We start from the raw sequence: 13,907 nt of genomic DNA, 5'->3' as shown, positions 1-13,907 counted from the left end.
AAATTGAAAGTTAACTAGCTAATATAGCTTAAATAAAAATAAAGAGGAGATTCTTAATTCTATGCAGGTGTTTTTCATTATTATGATCAAGGAATACGCAAACAGCTATAGAACATTCAAACTTCATTCAGATGCGTAAACTAGCGACATCGCGTTTTGACATGTGACATTAAGTAGTTCGTCCCACTTTGTCTAGATGGCGCAACTGGCGCGCATTTTTTATTGCTCGTTTTAATAGTGGGGACATAAGCTTCGATTTAGGAACATTGATTGACACGCCTTGATATACTTTCAAATAGTAAAAAGTGGTACTAATAATTTTATTCTGGTAATATTTAATCGAAACATCTATAAATAACATGTAGTAAATCATCTTATTTTATAAAATTCATCTAACATTAATATAATATAACACAACGAAATATTAGAATGCTTGAAAAATGATTTGTAATATTGTTAATTCTTCAATAATACTGTTTTTCATTACATATCAATTATGAATAGGTATAAAACGCCACAATTAAAATGATACAACAAAAAAGCAACGTTATAAAGCTATCTAATTTGTTAAGCATCAAATGGCCCATAGTCCATTTATAGAATATTTTTTCTGAGCTTTGTTTGTAAAAACAAGTTGTGTTCAATCCAAATTGAAGACATTATGGGAACGTGTCATTTTTTGTTTCTAATTGTATATATTTTGTAAGAGATAATTGTTTGTATGGAAACAAAAAAAAAACGGATCTATTCGGATATAAACGGAGCTTACATTGTAATCAAATTATCTAAACTTAGGCATGCTGTAAGACCCGAAATATTGAATTTTACTTTAATGTTTGTGTCTGATAATAATGGTCAAGAAATGATAATCAAAAACTCAGAACGTCAACATTTTTTTTATATTTAACCTTCATACTTGACTTCGCAGATGATTGTTAATTTTGCCAATACATTTTACGGAACGATCGGAATGCACTTGTACCTATGTATGTATTAAGGTGTTATTCCTAATGCGATCGAGATCTTTGCCTCTCATTCCAATCTTTGTGACAACGGCGAGAAACCTACTCCAGCAGTCTATGGATAAATACGACTCAATTTCCCCATAGACACAACCCACTGAGCTTCTCTCCAATTTTTATTTTTTTGTATTGATGCAATGGCGGATCCAGGGGGAGGGTCATGGGGGTCATGACCACCCCCTGAGCTGGGTCCAGGACTTCAGTGGACCACTAATTGAATATAATGATTTTATTTATATATTTTGTCACCATACAGATTTTATGTAACTACATACCTTCAATATTTAATTAATTTAATATAATATAATAACTTTGTATAATGGCAAACGTTTGGGAACGAACGCATCTAAATTTGACTATGTGACCCCCTCCTGGCGCCAAAGCTGGATCCGCCCTTGCTTAGATGGGTGGACGAACTCACAGCCCACCTGGTGTTAAGTGCTTACTGGAGCCCATAGACATCCACAACGTAAATGCGCCATCCACCTTGAGATATAAGTTCTAAGGTCTCAAGTATAGTTACAACGGCTGCCCCACCCTTCAAACCGAAACGCATTACTGCTTCACGGCAGAAATAGGCAGGGTGGTGGTACCCACCCGCGCGGACTCTCAAGAGGTCCTACTATCAGTAAAAAATCTTCTTAGTGGGTCGCGATTTCAATCCGGTGGTAGATTCTACGAAGCACTGCTCTTGCTAGGGCCTGTGTTAGCATACTCTCTCGGGTTAAGTCCCGTGAGCTCATCTACCAGATAGTATAGCTGTAATATCCCCTTAGCCCAGCGAATAGGTAAAAAATAATCGACGACATAAGCTTAACAGTACCTAACTAGGGTCCAAGTCACCTGCCCAAATGTATTTAGAATTGATTATTATATTATATTAAAAAAATTATGTAGCTATTTACGGTTAATATTAAATTTTAAAACTATATACTAGACAATTGAGACATAGATCTCAAGGTGTCTCAAGGTGGGCTGCGGTATTAACGTAATGATGTCCATGGACTCTGGTAAATTTAATACGTGTTGGGTCATAAAATGACTCACCTGGATAAGTCCCATAAAACAGATTGATTAAATTGGATAGAATAGGTAGGTTAATAAAATACTTTTTTAATTGCAAAACAGATTCATTTTAAATGTGAAATTTATCATCTTTTGTACTTATGTCATTGTCATTGTTATTTACTTATGAAAATGGTTTTGCGTGGATTTCTTTTATTCATGTTTTAATTTTATTAAAGTTAAATTCCCATAATATTTGTACCATTACTTAATTAACTAAAAGGTAAATAAAAGAAAATGTAAAATTGAAAACAGTTTTTCTCTTCATATTTCGCTCCGTGTTTAGCCTCTTCAACTTAATTACTAGTTAGGAATCTGTTTAAATACATATTTACATAATTACAATCTTAATTAAAACGAACACTGATACTCTTAAAGATTAAAATTAAAAATTTAATACGGTAGTACTATCTAGTGATGTCATAGCCACAAATTTGGAACGAATACGCTTAAAACAAGGTAATACTTTTAGGTAACTTTAGTTAGCTAATTTAAATCTAGGTAAAAACTATCACATAAATAAATCTTTAAGAAAACTTAACAGTACCTACGCAACTTATTAAATAAATAAATAAAACAATTTTCAGTCTTTTAATACGATTGAAAGATCACTGAAATTCGAAATGGCAAAATCATTTGTCATTGGAGCAACGGAGTTATAATGGAGACGTTCACAGAAACAGTTGTAGGTTTTAATTAGTTTTAACTTTTTTTTAAGAGATACACTTATCAGTCCGAAAATCATCATCATCATCAGTTCTTTGGCAAAAAGGATTTCGTTTCATCCAATTCCGAAACGTGTTGATACAATAAATACAAGCGTGGTTCTATACAGCCATATCGACCCTAAAACCATTACATTAACGTTTCATAATGTCCTCTATTGAGAATCCTAATGTCCTTTTCGGCCCTTCGACAGGAGATTGATGAGGGCTGACAAGTGGCTGAAGCTGTTGCGGTAACGCAACGGGACTTTTATGGGACAGATCCAACAAAGAGCTGTCCGTTTGGCTTGTTGAAGAGACCTCTTGACAACCATCCAAATGGTCCAAATGGTGTTTGTTCGCTTCGCTGTGCGTCAGCAAATGCGTCTTCAGATTAGATCTTTGGTTGAAGCTCTTGTTGCAGACCGGACATTTGTGCGGAGATTCTTCCATGTGCAAAATCTTGTGCACCGCTAACGTTCTCGATTGGCAGAATCCTTTCCCGCATTCCGTGCACTTAAACGGCTTCTCCTTCGAATGAATGTACCTGTAAAATAGAAACCGAAATTTAAAACCATGTTCAACTTTCACTAGTAGAGCCGTAAGCCGACAGAACCACAAGTCGTGTACAAAGTAAACAAGCATCGACGCAGTTCTTTATGGCTCAATAGGCGACAAAGTAATGGGCGGTTTGAATGAAAATTGAAGTGATTCTATGTTACTGACACATTAGACTGTTAATATATACGGAACAAAATGAGAAAGAAAAGAAAAAGAAAAAAAAAACGAAGAGTCTCGTAAAAGCGAAGAAATATAACGTGTAATTTGTTCGACGGCGGACCAAGACAGATATTATGTTGATCGTAAAGAATCAAACCGGTTGTTAGGAGAACGCGTGCGGCCGTCGTCTCGCGACCTCACAAAAAGGTTTACGCTTTTGATTTTTGTTTTGTTTTACTCTGTTATCGTTAACAAAAACATCCAAGAAACACCCTTTATATCACAGCTGAATTAGTACATGAAATCTCAGATGAATCTCTTAAGGCTAACAATTGATTAGGAACACAAATAGGTGAAAGAATTTTATATGTGATATAAAGAACCATTCATCACGATAAAAGTTACAACACTATCGTATGACCCGTGCGGGGCACTCTCATAATTCTATCACAAGAGTCATTGAAGATTAACTTACCTATGATCTCTCAGGTGGTCTTGTCTTCTGAATGCCTTCCCGCAAATGTCGCACGAGTAAGGTCTCTCGTCAGTGTGCGTTCTCTCGTGAATCAATAAGTTGTAGGACTTTGTGAATTGGCGATTGCAGTATTTGCAGATGAACTGTTTCTTTGGTCTCGCTCCGGGAACGCTTGGCGCTCTTAGCGGCGGAGGATTTCTTCCGGGCATTCTTTGGGCCATCACTCCCGGATAGCGCAGGGAATGATGATACAGCGCGGCGTTTCTTATCCACTGATTCACGAGCATAGCGTGGTATGGGGCGGAGGGTGGCAGCGTCGCTACTTGCGCCTGCATGTACGCTGACATGGCCGGGTGTGAGTAGGGCATTTTATCGTAGGAGTACGGAGATTGCATTGGACGAGGATAGGTGGGGTACGATTGGGGTGCGGGTGGAATCCACGCGGGTTGGTGACGGGAGATAACGACAGCTGGGGGCGTGTCGTCTGTGGGTGTGTGTGGTGGCGTCGGCAAAGGGGGTGACGGTCGCTCTAATTTTACCAATGCTTCTATAGGGAAGTCTGGTGGGTAGCCTGGAGAAGAGAAACACCTTGATATATAAAAAATCCACGTTGGCCTTACAAAAACGCTTAGCGTTTAAGTACACTATGCTATTAAAGTATTGTATAAAATCATTAAAAATAATTAATCATATTAAAGTCTACAGCAATACAAAAAAATAATGAAATTATCTTTTACACTCCTAATCAGTTATATTAATTTACACTCTGTAAGTAAAATCAATATTTCACAACCAACCATCATTGTGTGTATTTTTATTTTTATCTTGATTACAAAAAAAAAAACCTAACCACAGCTAACGTTTAAAGATAAACAGAGGCACTTACTGTGATTTTCTTCGGTATGCTCATCGTCGTCGTCCACGTTAATATCGTCCGAACTATCAACACTGTACGGCTTATCTTCCATATTCACAAGCGACGAAACTAAACACTAAATCACTGTCCGCGATTTCGATACAATACGGTATCGCTGTACCTGTGTTGTCACTGACAGACCGGTTTAGGCTGACTGACACTGACAACCGGCTTGCGAGAGCGCGCAGGGCGTTGTGACTTTTTGTGCGTACGCTATCTAAGCCAGCGGTTGCGCGACTGGGAGAGGGAACATCAAAAATGCCGTTCTGGCCGGCGCCTGTATCGGCTCCCGAAGCAGCATTGTACCTCCCAGTAGGCGGAGCTTAACGAGCACTGCCTTCGGAATCGATCGGTAATTCTCGCGAATTTAATCCAAACATTCCCCCTATAACAAGCCCTGCTCCGTCTGCCCTTGCCTTTGATAGCTTGTCAAAGTGAATTGTACGAAGGTTCGTATTGCTTTAGAATTGAGTTTGTTTGGTAATGCATATTTTTATTGACACGCCGGCCTCGTTGAGGCTATTAGTTGAGATTGCTCTGTTAATTTAGTTTCGTCTTTGTAATGATCCGTGTATGTGTTCTTTGTTTAGTTGTCAGTCATTTAAATCGCATTGTTGATAGCAAATGCTTGCTTTACCAAAAAGTTTCATGTATCGAAATGAGTACGAATGAAGCCCAATTATTTGTATTTAAATTTAAATTTAAATTTAAATTTCCGGAATCAAAAATAGTAATTAAATAATTTAGCGGCTTTGTAGATTTGTATTAGTCTCTGATGTCTGAGACAATTGTGCAGTGTAAGATAGGGATTATTTAAATTCATATTATGGTAAATATGGTAGTTTCGACAATTGTTGTTTTTTGTATTGTAGGTTATCAATTATGTGTAATTTTCAGATGCCTGATGAAGGTCTAATAAAAGACCGAAACGTTGCTAAAATAATAATGTAATTTGTTATGATAGTCCTATCTTGTCCACATTCCTGAGATACACAAAAAATATTTAAATTTAAATTTCAAAATTACTTAGATTTTAATATGAGATGAGCTCATGGTGGTATTCGGTCGCTATCGTAATCCCACATTGAGGACTTGTCAAAATCTCAATGGCATTGAAACAATAGTTAACATACATAGCGGAATACATGATTCTTCCGTGGCGCTAATAAGGACTATACTTTTCTATAAACGCATGCGGATGATATGATCTTTCTCCAGTACTCAGTATGTACAAACAGGAATCAATTTGAAGATAATGCAGGAAAATATGGATTGGCGTGATATTAGTTAGGACAGTAACTCGAAAAAACGCCGTGGAAATAGACATAAATCTTCTAAGCCTGTTATTGTACCTAATATAAACAAAATAGCTGATGCCTATAGAAACTATTACATTATACATTGTACAAATTTAGATTTAATTAAGTCACCAAAGGAATTTGTAACTAAATAAAAATACATATAAGGGGGAAATGAAAAAGAAAACATTGCAAGTCATAATTGTAAAATACAATGCAGTTTACAACTACAATACAATTTAGTATGATATACTAAATGAGTAAACACGTACTACACATCTTAGGTAGATATAATAAAAACCTTATTTCATTCGTGCTTACAAATTATAATTTTGTAGGTAGGTATAGTATTTATTTCTTTAGATGAACAAACGGAACAATGATTAGGTCTCACATATATATATTTTTATTGCTTAGATGGGTGAACGAGCTCACAGCCCACCTGGTGTTAAGTGGTTACTGGAGCCCATAGACATCTACAACGTAAATGCGTTACCCACCTTGAGATATAAGTTCTAAGGTCTCAAGTATAGCTACAACGGCTGCACCACCCTTCAAACCGAAACGCATTACTGCTTCACGGCAGAAATAAGCAGGGCGTTTGAAAAGAATAATATTTTATTATAGCAAAACAAATCGAGGTATAGAAATAAAGTGGTAGAGTTAACATTTTCTTTTACATTTTGACATTCAACAAGTGTGTTTTTGATGACATCCAAGTTGAAATAAATGATTTTGAATTTGAATTTGAAAAGTTGAAATGTTTACGTAAATGATTCGTTTGTTATGAAACTGTGATCAGTAATAGTTTCTTAATAAACAAATTATATTATATAGGTAATGTTAGTTACATTATAGGTACATAGTGCTATTAACATTATGCACGTTTCCTAATCGCGTTATTTTAATTTAATTTTTAATATTCACTAAACTATTTGATTGGTTTGTTTTAAGTTAAAAGCAAGGCCTAGAGTTGTAGGTCATTACGGATCCTCCCGATCCATTAACGATGCTTTTAGGTACCTCAAGCACCGGTCACCATCCGTCGAGTCCTCCACACTACTCCACAGGGCTCAACGAGTGAATTAACCCATAGACATAGCCCACTGAGTTTCTCGCCGGATCTTCTCAGTGGGTCGCGTTTCCGATCCGGTGGTAGATTCTGCGAAGCACTGCTCTTGCTAGGGTCAGTGTTAGCATCACTCCGGCTTGAGCTCCGTGAGCTCATCTACTAGTTAAGGTTACGCTGAAATAGCCTCTCAAGGCTATCAGCTTAGGTAGAAAAAAAAAAGAGTTGTAGTAGACAGAATGAGCAATAGGACGTAAATGCCGAAGTTGGAGTAGTAACTGTAGGTATTCGAGGTGATATACGCATTTTTTCCGAAAGCTTAAAAACTGGAGCTTATTATCAAAAGTACAATGACCTTTTACATGATAATCTCACTTTCGACGTCCATACTGGAATCATGGGATCATGTATGATCAAATTATGTATTAACGAATTGAAAAAAATATATAAATTTGCCTCATTCTGCATCTATGCGCATCATTCGAATTATTCCGAAACTATCTGCAGATTACTGATTACATGATATTGTAAAATGATTACGTATAACGCAACAGCCACACATCGGTTTTGCGTAAACCAAACTTTTTGACCTTTACCTCATTACACAAGCAGATTTTGAAACAATATTTGACAGGATGTCATTCACGTCACCGCGTCGAATGTGGCCATATGAAAATTCATAACAGTCGTCATAGGTGTGTCACTATGGCCAACGTTTCGATGCGTATATACGCAAACATTGGTCAGGTGTTCCGGCGACACACGACACTTAGCGGCACCCTTTGTGGAGCCATCAAAAGAGCCGACACAAATAAATACTATTCAAAGTGTTAATGTCATAACTACGGTGCGCGTGTACAAATCAAATTCTAGTGTCATTTGAATAAAAATTAAAGTTGCATTTGTGGTTTTGCGGTTGTGACATTTCGATTCTTGAGTGCGACTAGCCGGCTGTGCCACTAGACACCGTGTTGAGTCTAGAAATCTGTTAAATTGACGTTGTTTGAGCTATTATTGCGTGAACAAACAGCGTCTTACCTTGAACGCTTAGGTTCTTTATTATAAGCAATACAGTTAAAAATACCTCGTGCACCGTAATTTTTATAGAGGTAAAATACTTAGGCGTCTTTATTTCAGTGTAAAAGCCGGAAAACACAAATTCCGTAAATTTTCAAATATTCCAATCTCCATTTCAATGGCTCATGTCCTTAAATCAACTTATTGAACTACTGCCAATCTAACTATGTCAGGACGGGTAGGTGAGCTCACGGGCTCAACCTGAGAGAATTTGCTAACACTAGCTCTAGCAAGAGCAGTGTTTCGCAGAAGCTACCGGCGCCGGGTCGGAAATGCGGCCCACTGAGAAGATCCGGAGAGAAACTCATTGGGCTGTGTCTATGGGCTAGTTCGCTCGTCGAGCTCTTCGTCGTAATTGTCGAGTTCGACGAAGACATTTGCTTGAGCGATCTAAAAGCACCGAGAGTGAATCCGGGGAATTCGATAAGACATAATTCGGGCGACGGCGGCTTTGTGTCTTACCTATATCTACTGCGAACATCGAGATATAATGTAATGACTGCGAAGAAGGCTGGGAACAACACTTGGGAATTATATCTCATATTAATGTGTCAATTCGTCCACAGGTATTCGCATCATACCGTTTGTAAATTTCGACTACTGCAGAACTCGAAGTCGTCGTGGCCTAAAGGATAAGACGTCCGGTGCATTCGTATGTAGCGATGCACCGATGTTCGAATCCCGCAGGCGGGTACCAATTTTTCTAATGAAATACGTACTCAACAAATTGTTCACGATTGGCTTCCACGGTGAAGGAATAATAACATCGTGTAATAAAAATCAAACCCTAAAAATTATAATTTGCGTAATTACTGGTGGTAGGGCCTCTTGGGAGTCCGCACGGGTAGGTAACATCACCCCGCCTATTTCCGCCGTGAAGCAGCAATGCGTTTCGGTACAAAATGTGAGCATTTGAGTATTCACATCTGAGCAAAGCTTATAGAGCTATAAGATAAACAAGGCATCAGAGTGGGTACAAAACCATTCTCTTATCGTTATAGAAATCGTAAGTCGAGATTGTACGCTCATTGAATTTGAATGTTTAAAAACGAAATTAAACGACTCTTTGATGCGACTAATGAAGTTTGGATTTTAATTTAAAGAATAGTAGATGGAAAATCTAAATGACTAAATTTGCATATTCATTTCTATGTATCTTTTTGTTTATGTAGTATATAAGCATCTTTTATTAATAAAAAAACAATAGTTAGAAATCTTTTGATGTTTAAGACAATATTTCAACGAATGTTTTGTCCAGTGCCATGGTTCCCAAATACTAAATACTTTGTTTAATCACTACTATACTAATATACTAACTACAAATATATATACTTAGTTTGGCCAAAAATACTGTTACAATTAAAAATAAACAAAATATTACATTTGAATTTGGAATCTGTCATTTTTATATGATTGCTCATTGAGTTTTCTCATTTTGGCGCCAATACATTGTACAATATTTTGCGATATTAAAATGGAGTGGGGTGATAAAGAGAACCGAATCGCTGTGATTGCATTACACAAAGCAGGTATGGAGCCAAATGCAATTTTTAAAACTCTCCATACGCTTGCTATTAGTAAAATGTTTGTATACCTGGCTATTAATAGGTGCAATGAGACCTCCTCTGTTTGTCACAGAAAAAGATCTGGCCGTCCACGGAGTGTTGGTACGAAAAAGGTGGTCAAAGCAGTAAGGGAAAGAATTCGAAGAAATCCTGTCCGAAAGCATATTCGAATAAGCTTTTTATACTTATTACACCGTAAAAGTGTTTATGGCCAGACTAAGTATATTCTATCTCGATTCAGAACGACTCCGTGGTATTGTTGTCAGAGTCACTAACCATTTGATCAACAAAGCGAACATCAGTAAATTAGAAAGCCGGAAGCATCAGATCACTCGGCACTTTCCACTAAAAAACATTAACTTAACAATTTGCTTGTTTCAGTTCATGATAATAATAAAACTATTACACTATTCGTTCAGTGATCGAAGTTCGATAGTGACTTGACACTTATAGATTTGGACTTAATTTAAAATATACATAATTTTTTACATAACAAAAAACCATGTAATCATAAATTAAACAAAGGATTTCCAAAAGTTACAAAAAAAAAATCGGTTGGCAAACAGCGACGGAACCGGTTAATGTATTGTCTTTTTCTAGAAGAAGAAAATCGGATCTATCTATTGAAAATCTATTGTGTTCTTTGTGAGATTAAACTCATTTTTCCTAAATTTTATATTCTAAAATGGACTTTATGCTAATTACTATAAGCGATACTAGTCCAGAAGAATCATTTTAGTTAATAATAGCGCGCTAATAATCACAGCGTTTTTGTGATTCTTGTCATTTTCAATATGCCAGTTCAGAATCAAATTTAAATATTTTACTATATAGTGGTAGTTGTGAGCAAGCATGGGTAGGTACCACCACCCTGTCTATTTCTGCCGTGAAGCAGTTATATGTTTCGGTTTGAAGGATGCGGCAAACGTTGTTCTGGGAAATTGAGACTTCGAACTCATGTCTCAACGTTGATGACGTCATTTGAAGACAAGGTTAAACGTATGTATTTGACTAAAAATATTGGTAATCTCAAATTATTTTTCATTCAATATTTGTTTTATCTTAGCTTACCTATTCCTCAAAATACATTTTCATGCCCATTTCATCAATTCATTTGATAATGTTAGATAATACCATTATTGTGACGTTTCTTCATCGTAGAGTAATATAGTGTACTAAAAACTAAACTGTTGTTGGCTAATATAAACAACAATTTAGACTTTGACACCAGACTTTAAGGTTCCTCGTATAATCTATACATCTATACATATAAATAAAATTGGAGTGTCGGTTTGTAATATTGAAATAACCGCTTTTTACTACATGCATATGAATATATATACGGTACATACACCAAAATAACATTTTTTATAATTTTTGTCTGTCTGTCTGTCTGTCTGTTTGTTCCGGCTAATTTCTGGAACGGCTGGACCGATTTTGACGGGACTTTCACTGATAGGTAGCTGATGATATAAGGAGTAACTTAGGCTACTTTTTTTAGACTAGCTTCGCCCCGCGGCGTAACTATCAATAATAAAATTTAGTGTTTCTGAAGCGAAGCGAGGGCGGGTCGCTAGTACATACTATGAATTATGGCAACATCTTTCGTGCTGTGAGCTCTAGTAGACTCACTTCACGCGAACCATTGGCCACTGAAGCAAGCTGTCGCTTAATTGAAGTACAAAAATTATAGTACGGTTTCCGGTGGCCTAAGATTTCAAGGAAAACTATAAATTTGCAGTCTTTTTGATGTGACTTTACCCACTGAATTTCTCGCTCAGTGAGTCGCGATTCCGATCCGGTTGTAGATTCCGCGAAGCACTGCTCTTGTTAGGGCCAGTGTTAGTAAATGCAATCAGGTTGAGTCCGTGAGATCACCCACCTGTCCGTGTGTAGCTGGAATAGCCCCCTAGGCTACCAGCAGTAGGGAAGTGTAGATAAGCAGAAAAGCTAACATCGTATTGAAAAGCTACGGTACCTCTTACAAATCACGATTTTGATGTCGCCACGTTGGGACATATCACTCATGAAGTCGTATTCTCGAAAAAAATTGGATGTACATCAAACGTCTTTAACATAAACAACACAATCTTTATAACCCTGAAATCCATCTACTAACTACTTTAAATAAAAATTTAGAATATCACAGTAATTAAGGACAAGATCATTTTAAGTCAATCCTTAATATGACATCTTATCATTTATTTGTGAAAAAATAGATCTTCTTTTTTTTTTTTAAACTAATCTCCCCGAGTCATAAAAGATTTAAAACAGAAGGTTTAATTTAGTATAAGATCTTCGTAATTATGGTATTGTTTGTGTTAGATAATTATAACCGCAGTGTTACAAACTGTATTAGCGAATGAGTGTTGCCACGTGAGATTCTTAACGATTTAAAATGACACGAACACAGGAATACTATACTTTGAATGCTAAACTATATATGATTTTGATTTTTTTTTCTTTTTTTTTTCTCGTTCGACTGCCAATGATGAACTGTAACGATATCAAACTGTTGAGATAAATTTACATATTTAATTTTGATAGGAAATAAAAAAACTTCAGAGGTGTCAAGGGACACCCGGTTGGAACGAAGTTCCTTTCGATTAATTAGTGAAGGAATTGTAATTTTTTTTTAAGTTATAATAATAAATTACGGCATTATGAAGAAGAAAAAAACAATACTATGAACTAAATTACTATTGTTGAAACGCTATCTCGAGAAACTGTACTCATTACGCGGACCCATCGGATACGAGCAATGTCACGCGATAAGCGCCTACAAGTTGATTGGTCAGAATGACGGATCTAAAAAGTGTCGTGACAACTTTTCGTAAGAATTTTTTCCGTCTAGCCCCCTTTCACAACGCGCGATAAGGAACTTTGTTCTAATAAAAAAGTTACGTTTTTGTGCAACGTTCGTTTCGCCATCAAAATACAAAATTCCAACCCAGAAAATGATGTACTAAATACACAGACAGCATCAGGTATAATTTTAGTCTACTTTCCTTTGTTATTTTTATCATGTTTCAGCACTATTTCGCACAGGATACAGCCGAGGATACAGGATCCATTGTTTTATCGATCAGGTAGAGCGTCGGCGCCCTAAAGGGAAGCAGTGGCAAGTAAAGCGTTAAAATATATATTTATAAACAATAGTTATAATATGTTTATTGAGACCCACCGAATCTTTGAGTCATTGTTCGCTTCAATGGTCGGCGCCTTTTGAAATAAAAATGCCTTAGTTTCTTATAACTTATAATTCTGCACATACCTAATTGCTCGTGTTACTTATGTGTTTAAAAGATCATGCTTTGACAATGGAGGGTTTCGATATCGAGTAGAGGGGAAACGTGGATCTCCATGATGATCTGGAGCTTGACTTTTGACTCAGTCAGTAAGTATCTACAGTCGGCATCACTGCGCCACTTTGAGAAGGTGGCATGACATGAAAACCGTCTTGTCGTGGCCACCGGTAATTACATACCCGATCCTGTAGACCAAATGGTAAACAGTCGATGTCGCACTAAACACGTCATTACGAATCCTCCCGATCCATAAACTGTGCTTTTAGGCACCATAAGCACCGGTCACCGTCCTCACCGAACCCATCGCTTGCAACGAAGGGCTCGACGAGTAAATTAACCCATAGACACAGCCCACTGAGTTTCTCGCCGGATCTTCTCAGTGGGTCGCATATCCGATCCGCTGGTAGATTCTGCGAAGCACTGCTCTTGCTGGGGCTAGTGTTAGCAACACTCGCGGCTTGAGCCCCGTGAGTTCACGTGCTAGCTCGTTAAATATAGTTTTTTTTTTTTCCTTTTTCCTACCTATGCTGATAGCCTTGAGAGGCTATTTCAGCTTCACCCTAACGTGTGTAGGTGAGCTCACGGGGCTCAAACCGGAGAGTTGCTAACACTGACCCTATGGAATGGAATGGAATGATTTTGGCACGTTGATAAAGAAACTAAAAGGAGGTTGATTGTGGTCTGAGAA

At 37.1% G+C, this 13,907-nt stretch overlaps 1 protein-coding gene across 1 annotated transcript; it reads right to left on the bottom strand.

The window, feature by feature from the left end:
- Nucleotides 1–2,327: 2,327 nt before the first annotated feature.
- Nucleotides 2,328–5,254, bottom strand: LOC119630887 (protein odd-skipped). The gene is made up of 3 exons (XM_038021428.2): nt 4,873–5,254; nt 3,987–4,557; nt 2,328–3,338 (listed from the first exon to the last, which is right to left on the bottom strand). The coding sequence occupies exons 1-3, from the start codon at nt 4,952–4,954 to the stop codon at nt 2,948–2,950; spliced, it is 1,044 nt and encodes a 347-aa protein (XP_037877356.1). The 5' UTR covers nt 4,955–5,254; the 3' UTR covers nt 2,328–2,947.
- Between the last annotated feature and the right edge of the window lie 8,653 nt (nt 5,255–13,907).

This window comes from Bombyx mori, chromosome 3, assembly GCF_030269925.1.
Source record: "Bombyx mori chromosome 3, ASM3026992v2".
Lineage (NCBI taxonomy): Eukaryota > Metazoa > Arthropoda > Insecta > Lepidoptera > Bombycidae > Bombyx > Bombyx mori.
This window is presented reverse-complemented; position numbering and strand designations above follow the sequence as displayed.